This window comes from Nipponia nippon, unplaced genomic scaffold, assembly GCF_047370975.1.
Source record: "Nipponia nippon isolate SJK-2023a ecotype South Korea unplaced genomic scaffold, ASM4737097v1 scaffold_3, whole genome shotgun sequence".
In the NCBI taxonomy this organism is placed as follows: Eukaryota; Metazoa; Chordata; class Aves; order Pelecaniformes; family Threskiornithidae; genus Nipponia; species Nipponia nippon.
In genome coordinates this window covers 108,188,164-108,208,731 of record NW_028262347.1, presented here as the reverse complement: position 1 = coordinate 108,208,731, position 20,568 = coordinate 108,188,164, and the positions used below count along the sequence as shown (strand labels likewise).

Below are 20,568 nucleotides of genomic sequence, written 5' to 3'. Positions count from 1 at the left end.
GGGTTAAAGACAGTTAGTTGCTAGCTCTCCTACAGAATTGCAGGTTCGAGCAGGGCCGGCTGAGCAGGACAGCAGTGCCTTTGCACAGGCAGTTCAGAGGGCAACAAATTGGACTGAACAGGGAAGAGTTAAGATCAAATTTCCCATCTCTTAGCTCTGACCCTCTTTGTATATCATGTTTGTGTAACAAAGCTTTAAAGTGTTTGTATTGTCACCCTTCGTGGTTTAGTAAGGATTCTCATTGAGCTATTTGCTTACATTTTCGGTATATAAAATCCATTTGAAACACTCATAGACATGGAGAGTCTTTTTGAGCAGAATGCATCCCCAGTCTGCAAGCCATGTAAGTTGTGAGGGGAAAATGCAAAGCAAATTAAGGGCTTAATTTTATCTCTAATGCATCTGCACAGCATAAGGGAAAGAGAGGAGAGGAAGGCTTGTGCTGATTAGCAGAGTTTCCGGGACAGGGACAGAAAGTGGGGTTAAGGACATTCTACTGTTAGCATTTCTGCAGACCTTTTGGTATGTCTGGGGCCAGGGGTGGGTGGAAAGGCCTTACGATTGCACAGCCATACAGCCTAGAAGGTGAGAGGCCTCCCAGCGGTACTAGCAGTCCTCGGGGAGCATCAGGAGCTATTTCTGTTTGAAATCAAAGATTCTTTTCATCTACAGCACTGCATTGGTGCCTGAGAGCTGGAACATGGTCCTGATTTATTTATTTCCATGAAAATAAAAAATTTATTTTGTGAGTGAAATGGGAAAAAAAATCGTCGTAAATTATTTTAAATAAATTTAGTTAAAAAAACCCTTTTGCTAAGTTTATGGATTGTTCATAATACAACTGGCTTATCTTTGTGCCATTTCCTTCATCTTTTCTTATTTCTTCCCAGGCCCTTATAAATTTAAGGCAATGACACAAGGAAAATGTTAGAAAGCCTGCTTGTATGTCTTACGCAGCTGGGCTTTTATTAAAATGTCAAATGTTACACCAGTAGATCAGACTGCTTGTTTCTCCTTTTTAGTTTTGTTCTTTAATAATTCAAAAGGGGGAAAATGGCCCACGAACCAGAATTTTCATAAAAATAATGACCTTCATTTCATTAATTCACTTCTGAGTAATGATGATAATTTCCTCTGTTACATATATGCTGCAAGTGTTGAACTTGAATGTAAATGGTTTTTAATTTTTTTAATAAATGTTGTGATCTCTTTTTGTAATAGGTCAAGAAAAGTTTTAAAAATGTGGCAATTTATGGACCAGTCTGATATTGAAACCATGCGAAGTCTGAAAGATGCTATGGCACAACATGAGTCATCATCTGAATACAGGAAAGTGGTCAGCCGGGCACTCAATATTCCAGGCTGTAAAGTTGTTCCTTTCTGTGGTGTATTTTTAAAAGAGCTTTGTGAAGTTTTGGATGGAGCATCGAGCCTCATCAGACTCTGTCCACGATATAACTCCCAGGATGAAACATTAGAGGTAAATGAGATTGATATTCTAAGAGGTTATGTTCATAGACATGCAGTGCTTTGCTTTATATTATATTATTTTAATTTATATTGTTTATTATTTTATATGAAGGCATCATCTAATTAAAGTTTTCCAAACGAGAGTGATCTAATTAAAGTTTTCTAAACTAGGGTGTTGCTAGACTGTTCAGTTACATGGACCGCAATTCATTTCCCATAGTTACTGTAGCAATTGATATATGGTTGTTTATACCTAGTTCAGTATCAGAGTACTGAGAAATTAGTTAGTACCAAAGGATCATGTTTATACTTCGGGTAAAGTAAGTATGTAAATCCTTAAAGAACTATTTCCTGTTAAATGCTCTGACCTTCCACTTAACTCATTGGGAATTGGAAGGTTTTCAGTTCCTTAAAAATGGAATTTGGAAGCTCAGTGGATTAAGCTTTTCCTCTATGAAAAGAAGCAATTCCTTTGAGTTTTATCATTTTGGTTTTAAAAGAACAATGCTCCCGTTACATGAAAAGATTAAGACTGAGGCTTTTAAAAAGTTTGCAGGAGTTATTGTAACTTGATTGTTACTTGATTTATGCAGTGATTTGGTCTGTTTGGGATTGAAAGTAGGTACAAAATCCCATTAGAAGCTAATAAGAAATACATGCTAAATATTCTTAATTCTCGTAAAAATTTCTCCAGTGAGAAGTAGATGACACAATATTCTATTTGTTACTATACTAATCTTTCAGATATCTCTAGTTTGTTTCAGATTACAGCGGACAAGATAATTTCTTGCAACGAGTAGGCCAAGATGGTTTAAATAATCCAGAAAAAGAATCAACAGCAAACAATATCTTTCAAACTATTCGGAGCTGCAATCGCAGTTTGGAATCTGAAGAGGGTGAAGATAATTTTAGTGAAGGGAGCAATTCAAGAAAAAACTCTTTTAAGGACAAAAACCGGTACCAGTAGGTATCATTTTATTTTCTATTGTCACTTGTATAGTTCATGTTTTTAATCTTTAATCTTCTTTTACTAAGGCTCGCTTTTAGTATTAAGGGTGACTTTAACATCTTCCCTTGTATTTATCCTCTTCCAATTCAGAACTTTACCCCTCTGGAGTTATGCTAAGTTCTCAAACGCTTGGAAACTCTCAGTATAGTTATGTTTTCCCTCATGATGTAATTACTTCCTCTCACGATAAGGGTAAATCCTTTTCGTCTTACACACAGAGCTTTAAAAATCCACAGTTATGATTACAATTTTGATCTGTGGTGACAGGAATAGCACCAGGACATATCTGTTATCAGAGTTCAGAACATTATATTCTGCATGCTCAGGCAGCATTCTGCCCCCTTCAAAATAAAGGTTATTTATTATCCTTCAAAAGACCTCTTCTTTTAAGGACATGTTCATCTGAGGCTTTTAAATTATGTCCAGAAAACATGTGTAAGTCAGTACACATTTTGAATTTTCAGGTTGTTGTAGTCCTGCTCTTTTACATAGAAGTTTACTTAATTGTGTCCCATGTAAAAGCCCAGTGTTCAGTAACCTCAGATTTTCACTCTGAAGACCTGGTATATTCTGTACTATTCACCAGCAAGAAATATGGTAAATGCAAAGTTTAAGACATCCCTTGATCTTCTAGAATGTTGCTTTGCAGTGAAGTTGCAGCCCGTATAGACATAGGTGGCTCAGCTTTAAACTAAGCAAGAGTGTTGGAGTGACTTCAAATTAAGTAACAGAACTGTACTGTTCAGAGGTGAAGTGCTGTAAAATTACGTGAGGGTTTGCATAAAAGAGCATGCTTAGGTCACTGCTTGAGGTATTTTATTGATAATGTGTATCAGAAATATCCATATGTTCAGAAATATCCACCATATTTCAGCTGCTTACACATAAAATCTAATGAGTGACTGCCTGAGAAGGAACTACCATCTTCCTGTTTTAAATGCATTTATTTCATTAACGTGCATTTCTAAATTTCATTTCAAATAAATAATCATTATTTCCTGAAAGAATGGTTTCTAATAGAATTATTCGCATCTGGCTTTAGTTGCTTCTGGGAAGTGGAGCAGTAGATTAAGCCGAGAAAGACAGTCCCACTTCTCTGTCCATTTATGTTGTCTCTTGACTTACTTCAGTTCAAATGCTTTCTTTCAGGAATCATTTCTGTTAATGAATATGCTTTAAGCTCAGCTTGCAACTCACAGTCACAATCAACATTTCGCTTGGATGAACAAAGTAGAATTTAAATATAAAAGAACAATATGGAGAAAATTAAGTTCTCTTTGTTATGTGTTTATGAAATCAGTTCTTGATAAATTAGTTATTTATGCTTTATATTTAAATATAATCTAGTAAGTTCCACTCTAATTAAAGTAGGAATTAAGTGCAAAAAAAAAAAAATAAAAGCTAGTATGACGCTGAAATGAAAGTTTAAAATTTAAATGAACGGAACTGCTGATAGGTAATTAAAGTTAGTAGCCTGAATCAGGAAACCTAACTACTCAGTTATTAGTATCTGTAGTTCTGGTGCAGCAAGTACTGATTTTAACAGTATAATGACTTGTAGAAAACTACTTCTGAAAGTATTAATTTAGCTCAAGTACCTCATAGACTTCGGAAATTCCTTGTTCATCTGCCATATCTTTCCTGGGCATTCAGAGGGCTGGGTGGGGCACAGGAGCAAATTGCTGCAGAGGCAGAAGGGCCATATTCTGCATACCCTGTTGTATGCAGGCTGCAACGTTTGGTTTATTTTTAATGCTATGAACAACTAAAGCATTCTAAGGGAGAAACTTAGGTCTCTTTCTTGTCAGACCTCAGTCATATTTGCATACAACATTATAAAATCCAAATGATACAATAATTATGTATTACCTGCTAGTTGTAGTCTTGTGGTCATAAAGGCAGAAAAATGCGCTGTATAACGTTTCTCATTACTTTAAAATTGCAAGGAAGATTTTCAGTTAGTTTGCCTTTTGCTGATTTGGACTAGTATTGTGGAACATGAACCCACCACAGCTGATAGATTAGTTTGATTTGAAGAAAATGAAAGGCATCTAATAAAACCTGTGGGTAGTGGGTATAATTACTTTCCCAATTGTGTTAGCAAATAAACTCTATCACTCTGCAATCAGTGACCTGTTTAATCACCCTGAATTTCTGTACATGCCAGATAAATATCAGACTTTAAATTTCGTTAGAACTCTGTCTTGACAGTTCTCAAATAAATAAAGGTAGGTAGGAAAAGACAAAAAATTTCAAGTTTGAAATACAGTTTTTATAGAACGGTTAATCAAATACTTTAAACTTTGATGCGTTGCTTTGTTAGCCTGATCTCATCTTCACTTTTAAGCTTTCCTAATTACAGTAACTACCTTTTAAAATAACAGGGGAAAACCTCAAGTTTTTTCCTTTTTGTATCCTGTGCAAGTTTCCCCTCTAAAACTGCAATCTGTTTTAATGTTTCCTTTATCCTTTGTTTTCATTTCCTTGCATCTCAGTGCAGCCCATGTAAAGAAAGCTTCTGATTCAAACCGAGCTCTGTAAGTGTGTTCTCAATAATTGATTGCTGTGTCGCTTTTGGCAGCTCATGTCAGAGGCTATGTTCCTGGATATGATGACATGTGTGTGCTTGACCTACCTGCTTCTTGTACATTTTCATCTGCAGCATGCCAGTGTTATCAAATGTGAAATAAGGCATAAATGAAGCTTTGCCATTTCTGTTTCCACTGTACTAGACTCCTCCAGCCATGCACATCTAGTCTCAGAATACATTTTCTAGCATTTTTGCAGAGAATTATTTGATTGTTTTGAGGGTGTGGGGGAAAAAGAGCTGCTTCAGTTGTTTGTTTAATTTGAAAACCTTCATCTTGTATAATACAGGTAAATATTTTAATGTACATGTGTCTGGTAAGACTCTGGTAAGACAGTTTATTCCAGTTCAGTTATAATGCATGACCTTTATTTTTAGGAAGATTTCTTAAGGAAATAGAGCTACAGCTAAGGCTGATACAGTTATTCTGCCTTTGTTTGTCAGTCCCCTCACCACAAGCAATAAATCCTCAGCCAGTTGGCCACTTTTAGCTAAATTTGGCGGAGAGGTAGAGGTCTCACTGATGAATAAATTCATAAAGGAATCATTAGAATCGATGTATGGAATAAGGGAAGAATTCAAATTAATTAGTGCCCTGGGGAGAGAAGAGTTTGAGGAAGAGCTAATGGTTCTCTGTGCTGTTTAGCTTAGGGAGGATAGCATATGTGACTTGGGTCACAACATGAATGGTCTTTTGCTCAGCTGGTAGGACAGGGGCAGGAGCTGAGAGTACTGTGGTGATATGAAGGGGAAGCACTGAGGGTATTAGGACAAGATGCCTTGAAGAATATTCACAGGAAGGTGTTTTGCATTTTATTGGCTGGATATCCTTAGAAAAATGTGCTTCATTAGTTCTGCTGGACATGGAACAGTTTGCGCTTTTTTATGTTCATTAAAGCAGTATCAAAATATTGATCATTTGTTCATTCATACATGTTAGAAGCTTCTGTAGGGAAGAAATTTTATTTAAACTACCCCATTTATTCAGTATTGTTGCTCTGTATCTACTGTTTCCGATTATGGTAAAATATTTCAGAAATTTTGGTTGCTGCATACAGGTTTCATGTTAATATTTTTCTTAAGTAAAATTAAATTTTATAATGGAAAGTATCCATTAAAATTCTTATGAGGAAGGCATGTATTTTAACCACTATTTTACAAGTGTTAATCAGAAAATTATATAATGTGAAAGGTCTGCACATTAAATCAATAATAGAACAGAGATTAGAAGTCCTGTCTTCAATCTACTGGATCCTGCTCACAGTTTCCCCATACGGTACTTGATATTTCAACTGAAGCAATCTTGTGCTGTGGATTTAGAAACTGGAATCACTTGGCTTTAAAATCCAAACTGAAGTTTTTTATTGTTAACGTAATGTTTGGAAAGTTCTAAGAAAATGTGATTACGTTGTTATGGGAGTTATAATTAATTGTAGCAGCATCTATTAATTAATTCAAAATTGCAATAGCATAAATTGTAATACTGTAACACCGACTGTAAGTCCAAATTATGTAGTGACAGTAGTATGCTTTTTATTTAAACTACAGCAGAAAAAATATTCAATCATAGCATAGATCAGCACACGTATCACTAAATAGAAGTCTCTCATCTTTGTTCACTTACAGATTTATAATTGGAGATCTTTCCGATTCTGAAAGTGATATATTTGAGCAGTTGAAGGAGTGGGACACAAATTCAACAGAAGAGCAGCAAAAGGCTTTCTGCCATGGGATAGAACTCATTCCCTGGTATGTGTTATCTATCAGGGCTGATGTCCATCAGTTCATGCAACAAGGGGCGACCGTCATTCATTACGACCAGGAGACACATCTCTCAGCGCGTTGCTTTCTTCAGCTTCAGCCTGACAACAGTACTTTGACTTGGACAAAACCCACAACGGTTTGCCCTGCAAATGCTAAGGCAAAACTGAGTGTGCTGGGTAATACTGCAGATCTTGGTAAATACCAGTTTCTTGGTAATACTGGACTGGTGGAAGGTTTTTTGGACTTGTTTTCAGCCAAGGCTGTATATATGGGACACTCTGGCATTGATATGCACACTGTGTGTGTTCAAAATAAACTTTGTAATATGTCCCTTGAAGAAAATGGTATAACACTACTTTATGGACTTCAGACTACTGATAATAAGTTGCTGCACTTTGTTGCTCCAAAATATACTGCCAGAATGCTATATGATGGATTGCTGGAATTGACTAAAGCTGTAAGAAAAATGAGGAAATTCCCTGATCAAAGACTACAGTGGCTACGGAAACAGTATGTCAGCCTTTACCAGGTAAAAGATGCTGTGATTTTGTATAAGTTCAAAGATGTCGACAACTTAATGTAATGCAATTAGTTTCTAGTATAAGTAAGCTAAGATTAAAGATGAGCACCAAATCTCCAACTTTGTAACACAGCTTGAGTCAATACGATCTGAGTCTCCACATAATGTTCTGTCAAACCTTGCATGTTTTCAATACACTGAAGTTAAATCTTTTTTTATTATGAAGCTCTTCATATGTTTGGAGTTTTGGAATAAGTATTTTATTAAAGAAAAAGCAATGACCGTCCTTGAAAAGGGTGCTGAAATACTGAGCGAGGAGAGTTAGGGCCAAAAAAAAAACCAAAATAGCAAACAAAATAGCCCTTTGGTATTCATGCAGTAATTAAAAATTTTCTCCTCTTGATGTTTTGTCTTTCATTGGTTCCTTAGAGATGTCTATATTATTGCTTAAGAAAATGTGTCTGTTTTTATTCTCCTTGTTTTGTTAACGCTGAGAATTTTTGTAGGAGGATGGAAGGTTTGAAGGCCCAACCTTGGCTCAGGCTGTTGAACTGTTTGGAGGCAGACGATGGAGTGCAAGAAACACAAGCACAGGAACTCTCACCAAAAGCACCGACAAACCTAGTGTACAGAGAAACAACACTCTGGGAATAAGCGCAGCTAAGAAAAAGAAGAAAGTACTCATGAGGGTAGAATACTTTGTTATTCGTGTATTTTGTTGCTTCTCTGGCTGATTTGTTTCCTTCCTACAGTTACTGTATATTCTGAACCAGGGAAAAGAAGTTAGATGATAATTTAAAAACTGTTTATTGCAGTTTCAGGTTTTGGGCTTATTGTTTTCCATTAGTTTGGGTTTCTTTTCTCATGCTTGAAGCATTCTCTGGACATGTGGGCACTGGGGCTAGCAGAAGGAAACAGAATCTTGTTGAGACCTTTAGGTGCTACCTCAGTATAAAGCTAAAATATTGGTAATAATAAAAATATTTATGTGCAATGTGATGTTTGGAGGCTGGTGTCAGTTTCTGTGCTCCTTTTTGTTTTCATGTTCCCAAAAACATTACCACAGTTATTCCGCCTCAGGTTAGCACACAGTTTTATCTTACTTGGCTGACAGGAACTGGACTTCATCTGGCAGATTCCTTTCTTTTCCTGAACTCAACCACTTTCAGCAATAGCCAGGAGAGAGGAAAATGCAGGGGCTAGCAGCTCTACACTATCCACATGTTCTAGTGGGCAGGTAGGGGAGATCCTCAAATGACAAGATCCATCCTCTTTAGGGCTCCTATGCACCAGCGGAATAGCGTGAAACCAGCTGCACCACTTTAGAGAGGCGCGATCATTGCTGTCTTCTGTGTGATGTCAAACTGAGGTAACACCTAATGGTCCCACACCTCACTATGTATCCTGTTTATGTTGTCTCTTTTCTACTAGTATCGGCCTTACAGGAGTCTGTTTCGTAAGGAACAGCTGATTTATCTCATGGCTTTGTTACAGATTACACTGATACAGAATGGGGAAAGTAGTGTTTTCAGGATGTTTATTATGGTGCTCGTTATTTCCAGGCTGAAAGTGGAGAGGCCACTGATGATGAAATGGCAACTCGGAAGGCAAAAAGCTGTAAGGAATATCGTAATAGAAGTGGTTCGGATCCTCAAGATATTGATGAACAAGAAGAACCAGGTAGATTCAGTACTTAAAAGTCCCTCAGGGTTTTGCTTAAAGTCTTTTTATACAGACATTCTTTATGGTGTTAAAAATACATTTATGGTATAAAACTACTTTTGCAGTTGAAAGTCCAAATGCTATGAACTCTTAAATTAACTTCTGTAGTTGTTCATGATTGTTCTTTCATTTCGTTTCAGTAGCACTTCCTTTCCATTCAGATGAAATGAGTACATAAGTGTTGTTCAGAATGTATCTTTTTGACTGTCTTGGGACAAATCTAGAATCCCTTCAGTGTCTTACTATGCATTAATGAATTGTGAGGTAGATCTCTTGGACAAAAACATTTTTATTGGGCCGGATGTTGTAATTGTGCTGCAAACTTTTGTTTTCTCCATAGATCAAAATATTATTATTAATGCTTCTCCATCTAACAACCTGCCATCAAGAAGAGCTCACTCTCTGACAGCATCTGGATCTCCTAATTTAGGAGCTACATCATCTTCACCAGCAAGACCAGTCTCCTCTCCTGTAATGTCTTCAAGCAAGAGTCAGTCTAGGTAAGGACAAAATCAATGCTTTGATTTAAAAAGAAAAAAAGTTACTGTTACTTAATTATCATCAAATGTGGTTTTTGTGCCAAACAGACAGAATCTGACAAAAACAATGCCAGAAATGTCATTAGTCTTTTGATAGACATCTAAAACACATTGCAGAACAACATAGGACATTTAAGCTGAAATACCATGAATCTGAGGATGGCTTTGTGGCAGGTCCCTGAGCAGCATGCTCCCATTTATGTCTGTTACAGAAGCAGATTGGAATGCTGTTCCAAAACTACACAAATACGGAGCTTAACTCTTTCTCCAAAACATAGTTATAGATGTCTTCTGTATAATGAAAATCAACAGAAATGTTATAGATGTGTGAACTGAAGTTCTGAGGTTTCTTAGCACAAGTCATTTCTACCTGGGGGAGTATTAACTTTTGCTGACATTCCTGGTGATGGTTGCAGTACTGTCTCGGGGAACTGGAGGAACAGATAGAAATCTTTCTCTTACAGGCCTCTCCTCCTTGAACATTCATTCTTTTTGTGTCACTTGGGCAGTGCTAAGGGTCATGCTGTGGTTGTGCAGTGACATAGGGCACTAATGTATTAATTCTATGAACGGTAATAATGGTGGTGGTGGCAGTAGTTGAAGTAGTAATAATATAACAACAATAATATGTCAGGGATGTGGATGGTGCTTTATAACATACAGGAAGACAGTCTCAACAGAGGCCTTCTGGTGCCTTTTAACAGAATGAATACTGAGGTATGGTTATGAGTATGATCTTGGGGTTTCCAGGAGAGCAGTGGTAAACAATGGAAGAGATTACTGCTGCTGGTAGAACATTATTTTTGAAGAGACATGTCTTGTTTAATAGTTTATGTTGTGTATTTGTTAGGAATTTTTTTTTTACACTTAAAATGGTTGGGTTTGGCAATAGATGTGAGTAGTAGAGCCACCTGTGGACATCTGTGGTTGGCTGCTTCTCCTGTTAACACTGCTTTCTGAGACTCTTACTATGTTCTTCACTTTTTGTTCTTCACTGTCATTCACAGCCATGGGATGAACATGCCAGACTAGGATTTATCTCTGTAAGACATTTCTCTTATTTTTTTTAAGGATTGGAACAGCTTTCTTTTACATTAATCTGATGAAATACTGCTTTACTACTTCTGGAAAATGCTTCTCTGTTTTGCAAATCTGCTCTTTTGTTTTATGCCAAAATAATTGTTGTTCTCTAAATGAGATTAAAAGGCTCAGTAGAGAACTCGCATTCCTGGAGGAAGGACAGCTAATGTTCCTTTAAATCCTCTCAGTCCTGGGTTTCTGTACAGATCACTATGCAGCTTAGCACTGTGGGCCTCCCCCAGTTATGACAGCTTTTCTCTGGCAAAGTTGTCTGGAAACTCCACAGTGTTGCTTGGTAGAGGTCTCCCCAACTTGATACAACCCTTGTGTGTGGACACTTCACATGTGCTAAAGGAAGGAAGTATCTGTAGTGTCTCAACTGTGATCAGAAAGTCTAAGCTATCAAATAGTTGGCGCTCTGCTTTGCTGCAAATTCCTGTGATCATCCACCCTATATATGTATTAATTCACTCCTGGGATTTAGAGTAAACCAGCTGTTTGCCTCCAAGATGGAATTTAGGTGTAGTTCTAGGAATATTTGCTCCAGAGACTTCTGTAGTTGGATAGTATGGATGGAGAGCTTACTCAGTCTCAAACCATCTACAATATACTGTCTTACACAACACACTCCCAACAAGGATTGTACCTTCAGGCAATCCACCCACAGTCATGGCATGTGCTATTGCTTTGTGTTACATTAAATAAATAGCAGTCTGCCAGGCAATAACATATGCCACAGCTTATTTCAGCCACTTCAGATAGTACACACACCAAAAATGAAAATCGTGTCTTAGAGGCAGGCAAGCACTATGGGGGACCAAACCAAACCTGAACCAGTTGCTGGGCAGTGCAGAGCAATGTGAACTTCAGCCTTTCTGCCCCACTCAGAAGAAGTGGTGGGATGGATGCCTTTAGCAGTATAGATGTAACTGACGGAGGAGCAGACTGGGGCAGCGGTCCACAAGCTGTGGTATGTATAGACTGCGAGCAGCACAGTATTCTTCGTAGAAGCTGCTGCCCTTAACAGTGGTGTTGCACAAGCAAAGTAAGTTTGGGAACCCACACATGCTGAACACAGACATCTTTTGTTTCTTTTTGCTCCATTTTTGTTGTTAATTCTGCAGTCTCATAAAAATCATGTTATATACTTAGTTATACTCAACCAGTTTTGTCAGTAGCATCATAAATTAAGATAAAATGAAGTATCCATTTTCCAAAGTGACAGAAAGTTGGAATGACCTAGATAATGAAATAACCTGGGAAATACAGGATCCACTGGGAGTGCTTGTATGCATTTGTATGGCTCTGCACAGATTAGAGCCAACAGAGTTTGTTAATTCAGATTAGCACCTGGATTTAGACTCAAACAATGACAAGGCTTCATAGTTGGAGGCAGTGTTGGACATGAGCTGGTTGTGCACGTTAGGTGAGTGCATGATCCCTCACAGAACCCAGAGCTCAGGAGGGCGGGGAGCAGAGGGTCCCACCAGGCTGGGCAGAAGCCTTTGCAGCACAGAAAGCTGAGCTGGCAACGAACGATTGTTAGCTGCAGTGTAGCAGCTAGGAGGAGGAGAGCAAGAGAGATTTCTAGTTCTTTTTCTCTTTCCCTTGCCATGTAATATATGCATTAACTTTACCTGACCAGTAAATTAGATCATCTCCACCAAGTGAGAAGTGCTAAATAAAATAAAATTTCTTAAAGTGAAAAAAAAAATCTAAATATAATGATAGCAATTTAAAAAGAGGAGGACCTGGCTATCTTTGTTGTACATTTTCAATAATAGTAATTCTTATAGGTAGAGAATGAAAAATGGTATTTTTACATATATAACTCACAACCTTAATATTCCTGACCTCCTTACAAATAATTTACATTGAGAATGAATCCTTGTACAATCCAGATGTGCAGATAATTCCCAAACACAGGTAGCCTGCAGCTGTCTTCTGTCATCCTTTCAAAGTAGATGTGCCTCCAGCAAATTGCCAAGTTCTTTGGAAATCTAGTGCCACCTGTAAGGTGGAGGAAGCAAGGGGAAAGGGTGGTAACGCCACTGGGAAACAGATAACAGGATATGGAAAATTAGAAATGGGGGCTTTTTTCAACGAGAGTTTTGATTTTCTTGATTTGATAATCTGAATTAACAAACTTTTTTCAACTGTCTCTCTCATTAGCTGTATACAGGTATAATCCAGACTGCTACTAATTACAGTTTTGGTTGTTGGTGGTAGTGGAGTTTTCTCAGGATTTTTGGCTTTTTTTTTAACAGTCTATATTTATTACCCATGGAACAATTGTGGAAGATACTCTTTAGTGATCAGATCTGGTGACATGCTAAGCATTATCATCTGCTGCGGTCTTCCATTTGGAACTCTACAGTTCCAGTCTGTTTTCTGGAGTCAAGAGACTTTCCTCATCATGGTTTATTTTTCTTGTCTGATAAAAATGTTAGGAATGATTTTAGCCAAAAAGTTACATGCAGTATGTCAGTACTTGCCATAGTGATGTCAAACAAATTGAACATTACCAACTAAAGTAGATGTTATTTTTTAATACTTTTAAATCACATTCTGTTTTCAATTGCGTGCATCCATCCCAGGCCAGGAATGAATTGAGGAATCTGATCTAGCATATTTATGTACGAAGTCGCCTGCTTGCAGCAGGTGACTGCAAATGTCTTTACGAACACTGAGCAACAACCTGGTCCTGTTTTTCCATCACAGCTGTTGGAACTATTTGTACTGACTCTGATGGCAGAATTCATAGATTAATGGATTTGTAGATTTGAACATTACAGAGCGATAAAGTCTGACACACAGTCACCTAGTCTGATATTTTGAAACAAGAACTGTAACTTCTGGAGTTAGTTATGGTTTAAACTAGACAATTCTTGATATTTGTGCTGGCTGCTTAGATCCCTCCCTTTTTGGGATGCTGGTGCTGGCGGATGCCATTCCTCCAGCGTGTGTTCACTGAGCCCAGGAAGGGGATCAAGAGCTCAGCCCATCATTGCGAATTAGTACATGAAATTCACTAAGGACTTGTTCATACCGCTCAAGGGATAGTTCAAGTCGGGGCCTTACTAGTGTAAATCTTGTAGAAGCCTAAAGATTTTGGGATGTGGCTTTTGGAAATGTACTGGTTCTGCTTCAGAAACTTTGTTCAGCTGCACAACTTAGGTTAACAATTGCAGTTATAAAGAAATTGGCTGGGCTTGGTATTACTCAAGTCAACTAAAATAATTAGCACCAAACAGTTAGTTGTTTCTATGATTGTTTTCTGCCTTTGCTCTCAAGAAATCCCAGTCTGCTTTCCTTCCTTCAGCCCAGAAAGCTGAAAGAAGGAAATCATTAGAACCTCGTTTCTAGAAGGAAATGGCCTCCAGAGGCTACTGTCCAAGCCTAAAAGGAGGACTGTAGCTTGACCTGTCTTTGAGGTATCTGGTGATAATCCCGACTGTTTTTGGGAATATCTGCAAAACCCATGGGCTGGGAAACAATGAGGGTTGAGTACTAGGAAAGGGGAAGGGTTATGCTTCTTAAAATCTGCACCTTTAATGCTCCCAAATATAAGGAACCCCGGGTGCATAAGGAAAATATTTGTTTTTCTTGCATATCCAGTCAGAATATTACTATTTTGACAGTGCAGAGCTTTAAGGAATTCCACATCCATTTTATTTTTCCCTTAGCAAATCTTCAACAAACCTCGTAAACAGCCTGCGGTACAAGAATACTGGCATTGTTTTCGTTAAAGAGAAAACCAGAATGCTTTCATTTGTGCCATTTGCATCAGGCCCTTTTGCACATGAAAGAGTTTTAAATAGCATGCATACACATTATCAGTTCTGGCAAAGTCTGTAGTTGTCTTGAGGGAAAAAAATAGCTGCTATAAAACAAGAAGTACAAATTGTCGTTATGCATCTTATAAGATACCACTTTATTTGCTTCTTCCAGATATTGGTAATAAATGCATTAAGGAGGGCACAAACAAAGTGTTAACGCAGTAATGCGTAATGTTTCAATAAGTAGAAATTTAACGTAACCAAACTACAGCAGTCTCTTTCTGATTTAGCACATGGAGCAGCAGTAGCTGGCATGGCCGTGTTAAAGGAGGAATGAAGGGGTTTCAGAACTTCATGGTGTCTGATAGTAACATGACTTTTGTGGAATTTGTAGAGCTCTTCAAATCTTTCAGGTAAAATATATTTTTATTCTGTACTGATCTCATTCATCCAAGTTTATAAAAGAGCAAAAATTGAACTTTTCAGCTCTTTTCACAGTGTCCGTAGCCGCAAGGATCTGAAAGACCTTTTTGATGTCTATGCTGTGCCTTGCAATCGATCCGGTTTGGAGCCTGCTCCACTTTATACCAATTTGAAGATTGATGAAAATAGCAGTGGATTCCAGCCTGATTTAGGTTTGTTAAAGAGAAAAATACAGTTGTCAGACTGCTGAACAGCTTCAGTTGTTGGCCTTAAGAAAAAGTGTCTCAGTCAGTCTCATAAAGAACTATCAATTATAAGTTTAAGTAGAGGATTGCTGCTGTACCTCCACTAATACCTAGTTAGCAGGATGTAAGACAGGTTCTTTGTTCAGAAATGAAGGGGAGGAAAAGTAGTCCTGCTTTACATTAGCCAGATATATTTGTAACCAGTGTAGCAGAGGCATAACTTGTTGCTGAGCGGCTAGGCCCAACGTAGGGAATCTGTATCTGGTTGCAGGCGCTCTGGAAGGGCTAAAACACTGAGCAAATGCAGGGAGGAGAAATGAGGAGGCTGTGCCCTGTGTCTCATTTGGTTTGTTTTTTCCTGTCTGGTTTCCTAGTAGATCTGCTTTATGTGGGACAAGGGGGAAGGAAACCTCTGTCCCCCTTTACATTCCCCTGTTACCATAATCTACGTCTGGAGCTTTGTCCACATTTAAAGAAAACGGTCTTTCTGCCAAGCAGCCTGTGTGGAGGGTACAGTACAATTGGCATATGGGACTGGAAGAAGAGAAACAGTGATCACACAGGAAGGGTATGGGGTTGTACACAGCGAAGGAGGGTCTTTGAGGCTGTACGTGGTGGTGAGAGGAAGCAGGAGGGTCCTGGGTGACAGTGTGTGAGAGGGTGGGAATCCATGTTACAGGTTCCAGGATTTTGTTCATAGTAATTGAACACTTACAGTCCACTCCCACTGTTTTCATACACGCTTAATACTCTTTCTTCTGTTAGTGAATAGAAACAAGATGGTTTTGTTCTAATTTACTATGTCAGTGCTAAAATATTCAGTCAGGTATTCAGGTATTATATATTACATTATATTCTATACAGTATGTATAATACACATAATTATATGGCTTATATTTACATTTCCTTTTTTTTCTTTTAAGATTTGTTGACTAGGAATGTTTCAGACCTTGGTTTGTTCATTAAGAGCAGGCAGCAACTATCAGACAACCAGAGGCAAATATCTGATGCTATTGCTGCTGCCAGTATTGTAACCAATGGTACTGGAGTTGAAAGCACATCGCTGGGAATATTTGGAGTGGGAATCCAGCAGCTAAACGACTTCCTAGTGAATTGCCAAGGAGAACACTGCACCTATGATGAAATCCTCAGTATTATCCAGGTCTGTAATACAAGCATCTTGCAATTCCTTTTACTTGAACTCTTGTTATTTCTGTTTTCCCCACTAGCGTTGTCCACCTTGTAGTCAGAACAGCATATCTGTGTGGATATCTCCTTTCACGCTGATGTTGTCACTACAGTTTACCTGAATTTAAAATTTAATACTGTCTTTATTCTGGGCTATAAAATTGTGCAGATGTCCATAAATGTGTCAAAAAAAATGAAAAAAAATAAAATCATGCAAATAAACAGTTTTATTGGCTATGTGTGATTTATCCGGAAAGGGATGTCACTGCTTCGGAAAAGTATTCATGACAGTGTGTTGTTTTCTCCTTGTCTGTGACCACCTTTGATAGAACTTAACCCTAAGTTGGACACTAAAAAAACATCCACCATTTCCACATATTTTTATTTTATTCTAAAAAATTTTCCAGAGCAAACATGGACATTTTATTCCCTTATGTACAATGGCTGAAGTGATTAGAAAGTATGTAGAAAATTTTTAATTTGCCCAAACATGCATAATTAATATACTCCAAAACTGAACGCGCACTTAGCAGTTAACAAAGGCTAAAAACTGTATATTTCAACTATTAACATGTAATATAAAATTGCAAAGTTTAAAAGACAGAAATTCTAAAGAAACATCAAATTAGCATACCACAAGTCTCTCTAATTCGAGATGATGGTGGGTTGTGTTTAATTGATTATAGATCCTTTTTAATTTCAGCTTAAGTGCTCACTCTGCTTTGAACAAGTTAGATTAGATGACCTCCCAACATCCTTTCCAACCTGAATGATTCTGTGATTTACAATTATGAGTTTAGTATTCTTGTTTAGTGATTGTAAAAATAGCATGATCATACTGCAGGCATCTAGTTACTTTATCCACAAAAAGACCGATTTTAGATAATAACTGGTTAGTTCGATGAGCAGACTACACTATGAAAATATGAAAAAGCTGTATTTTTAAGAATTGTTACTATATATCTCTTAAATTTCTTCCTCTTTATAGAAATTTGAACCCAGTGTGAATATGTGCCAGCAGGGGCTGCTATCTTTTGAAGGATTTGCAAGGTAATTATTTATGTGTTAATTTTTATATATATATAGTGTGTGTGTGTGTATGTATATATAAAGATGACACCAATGTATTGATGTTTATATGACAGTCACAAAATACTCAGCAAGGCATAAAATTTCCTCACATCTTCTCACCTCTAGATTTTTGATGGATAAAGACAACTTTGCCTCCAAAAACGATGAGTCACAGGAGAATGCTGAGGACTTGCACTTTCCACTGTCATATTACTACATAGAATCTTCGCACAATACTTACCTTACTGGCCATCAGCTTAAAGGGGAGTCCTCGGTAGAGCTCTACAGCCAGGTATGCAGGATTGGATCGTTGTGTAGTTTTCAACATGAACTTGTTTGTTTAACTGGCAAGTCGCAGAAACATGACCTTTTTGCTTTGAAAATCTAAATGTCCTAAACCCCTGCTTGCAAAACGTTGGAAAACATGATGTGTGGGAAAGCTGCCTATAAGCACAGTTGTGCTCAAATGCCTTTTCTAAGGCAAAAAAATGGGTTTAGTTTGAGATTCATAGCATTTAGACACCAGTTGGTCTGACCCAACCTACTAAAATTAGACTTTCCCACAGGAAAGACTGATCTAATATTTTAGTTCATTCAGATGTCAAAAACACTACTCAAATACTGTACACTGCACTGCAAAGACAAATTTCAAATGGAACTATAACTTCTAAAACCCATTACTTCTAGGAATATTCTACAGTTTTTAGACTTTATGCCTGATTGGTGGTGAACAGGAAAAGAACGATTTCTCCCTAGGGCTTTTGGTTCTGTATTTGTTTGTTTATATATATATATTTTTGTGTGTCTGTGTATTTACCAAATGCTAGAGAAAGCATCAAACTTCCTGTGAGTAGTGTTTTCATTACTCTCAATGTTAATGACTCACCATTGAGAAGGGCTCATCTGGCATCCCATGTGCTGCTTCACTTGGAGTTATAAGACAGAGGGGTGAGGCTGTGTTAGGAAAGCCCAAATAACATGATTGCATTGAATAATGCAGTTGCAAAGGAGGTTTCTGTAGTAGCACTGCACAGAGTGATGTGAGTATTGTGTTGGTAATAGATGGGAAGTGAGATAGAGCTCAGCTGGCTCCAAAATTTGCGTGATGCAGAAGAGCTTCTTCCTGGCCCTCAAGCAGTTGTCGCCAGAAGAGAAGGGGCACCTTCGTTCTGGTTCAGTGTGTCTGGCTCTCACAGAAGTGGTGGTGTGCCAGCTACGGACACAACTGCCTGAAATGTAATTATTCAGGGTTTGAGTAGGAGAAGTAATTTTTCCTTTGTTCATTAATGTTTTTGCTGGAAATGGTTTTGATTGTCGAGATCTTTATTTTCAGTAGAATATTTAATTGTAATACAGATAACTCTTTCAATGATAGGCATGCTAAATACTGATAGCAATAATAAGCTGGGCTGCCAACAGATGGGTTAGCTTATCTTTCCCTCCATCCTTCCTCTTTGCTTTCTTCAGTGGTTTTCTAGCAAGCAGGGCTTTCTAAAATAAATAAATGAATAAATAAAAAATGGCTGGCTGGCTGTAAATTAGCTTAATATCATTAAATAATGGCACATTATTTAATGGTCTGGCACATTTCCATTCTAACTATCCTCATGGAGGTTGTTCATAAGACATTATTTTGAGACCTTCTTCTGTTTAAAAAACTAACAACAACAAAAAGAATGAGCACACAAGCTGCAGGTGCCGTGCCCATAGGCTGTCATGGCAGCAACCTGGAATAAATGGCCATGTTGCTTTATAGCTGCTTTTGCAGGTAGAAATATGGGAATGTTTCTCTCCCTCAGAACATTAAGCTATACATTAAGAACCACTTTCTGCAAACAGATTACGTGTCCTGTAGGATACCGTGAATTTCAAAGCTTTATGGTACTTCCCCTAAGAACATCAATGCTTTCTTAATTTTCCCACTCTTTCTCAACCTAGGGAGTGCAGTTAGCTGGGGACTATAGCTTCTCTGGGCTATATTTACTCCACAGAGATTGCTCTTTCCAGCACTTTTGCTGACTCACTGGGCTTTCATTTACCTCTGCAATGTCTGTCTTCTGCTTTGATGGCATGAGACTGTGGCTTATATGTGCTGTTCAATTGCATTGTAGGTTCTTCTACAAGGCTGCAGAAGTGTAGAATTAGACTGCTGGGATGGCGATGATGGGATGCCTATCATTTATCATGGGCACACTCTTACTACTAAGATCTCTTTTAAGGTATGCTGGTAACTGCACATAGAAACAAAAAAGGAGAAGAAAATCAGTAACTTTTTCTCTAATGAAGGAAAAAATTCACCTATTAGAAAAGTACAAATCCTAATGGGCTAAATCCTAATAGAATGTGAACTGTGGACTGTGTCAGACATGAACTCCTCAATTGTAAACATTATGCTTTTCAAATTAGTTTTTGTAGCATATGTACTGTAATTTTCTGTCTTTTTTGTTGTCAACATAACTAACATAAGTAGCTGTTACCGGTTCTGTTTTAAAAAGATGCTAGGTTGATCTGTAGAAGCTTGTTTTGAAAGCAAATTGTGGATTCTTTCTTCTTAGAGGGGAAAACACATGCCTTCCTTTCTCCCCTTTCAACTAACAGCAAATTAACTGAATGCTGCAAAATAATCACATGTTCTTTCAACGACCTTTCTTTCTCACAGGAGGTAGTTGAAGCTATTGATCGCAATGCTTTTATCACCTCTGACATGCCAATTATCATATCAATAGAAAACCACTGTTCATTGCCTCAGCAACGCAAGATGGCTGAAATTTTCAAGGTAGGCCATAAATTGTGGTATATTATTCTAAGCACATGCCTTGGGATTTTCCATAATATATCACATGTTCTTGATATTTCAGAATGTATTTGGAGATAAGCTGGTAACCAAGTTTTTATTTGAGAGTGACTTTTCTGATGATCCCATGCTTCCTTCACCCGGCCAACTGAAAAGAAAAATCCTGCTTAAAAACAAGAAGCTGAAAGCCCATCAGACACCAGTGGATATATTGAAACAAAAGGTAAAGTTCTTCCTTAATAGCAAGCAGTGAGACCTAACTTTTGTTAGAAATAATTAATTTGTGTTGGAAGTTTTTGCCATTCCAATATGTACAGCAGAATAATCTAATGCATATTCATGCTTGGAAGACTCACAGTGGATTGCAACACTTTCAA

The 20,568-nt window shown here is 37.7% G+C and overlaps 1 protein-coding gene across 2 annotated transcripts in view; it reads left to right on the top strand.

The window, feature by feature from the left end:
- Positions 1-20,568, top strand: part of PLCE1 (phospholipase C epsilon 1) — a 172,806-nt gene that overhangs the window by 126,922 nt on the left and 25,316 nt on the right. For both annotated transcript variants that reach the window (XM_087764482.1, XM_087764483.1), the window contains 14 exons: positions 1,222-1,480; positions 2,225-2,433; positions 6,693-7,359; positions 7,857-8,039; positions 8,913-9,030; positions 9,413-9,572; positions 14,761-14,883; positions 14,969-15,105; positions 16,062-16,300; positions 17,315-17,376; positions 17,524-17,689; positions 19,509-19,616; positions 20,057-20,173; positions 20,256-20,414. In XM_087764482.1, coding sequence (XP_087620608.1) covers positions 1,222-1,480; positions 2,225-2,433; positions 6,693-7,359; positions 7,857-8,039; positions 8,913-9,030; positions 9,413-9,572; positions 14,761-14,883; positions 14,969-15,105; positions 16,062-16,300; positions 17,315-17,376; positions 17,524-17,689; positions 19,509-19,616; positions 20,057-20,173; positions 20,256-20,414 — 2,707 coding nt within the window. The remainder of the gene's footprint in view (positions 1-1,221; positions 1,481-2,224; positions 2,434-6,692; positions 7,360-7,856; positions 8,040-8,912; positions 9,031-9,412; positions 9,573-14,760; positions 14,884-14,968; positions 15,106-16,061; positions 16,301-17,314; positions 17,377-17,523; positions 17,690-19,508; positions 19,617-20,056; positions 20,174-20,255; positions 20,415-20,568) is intronic.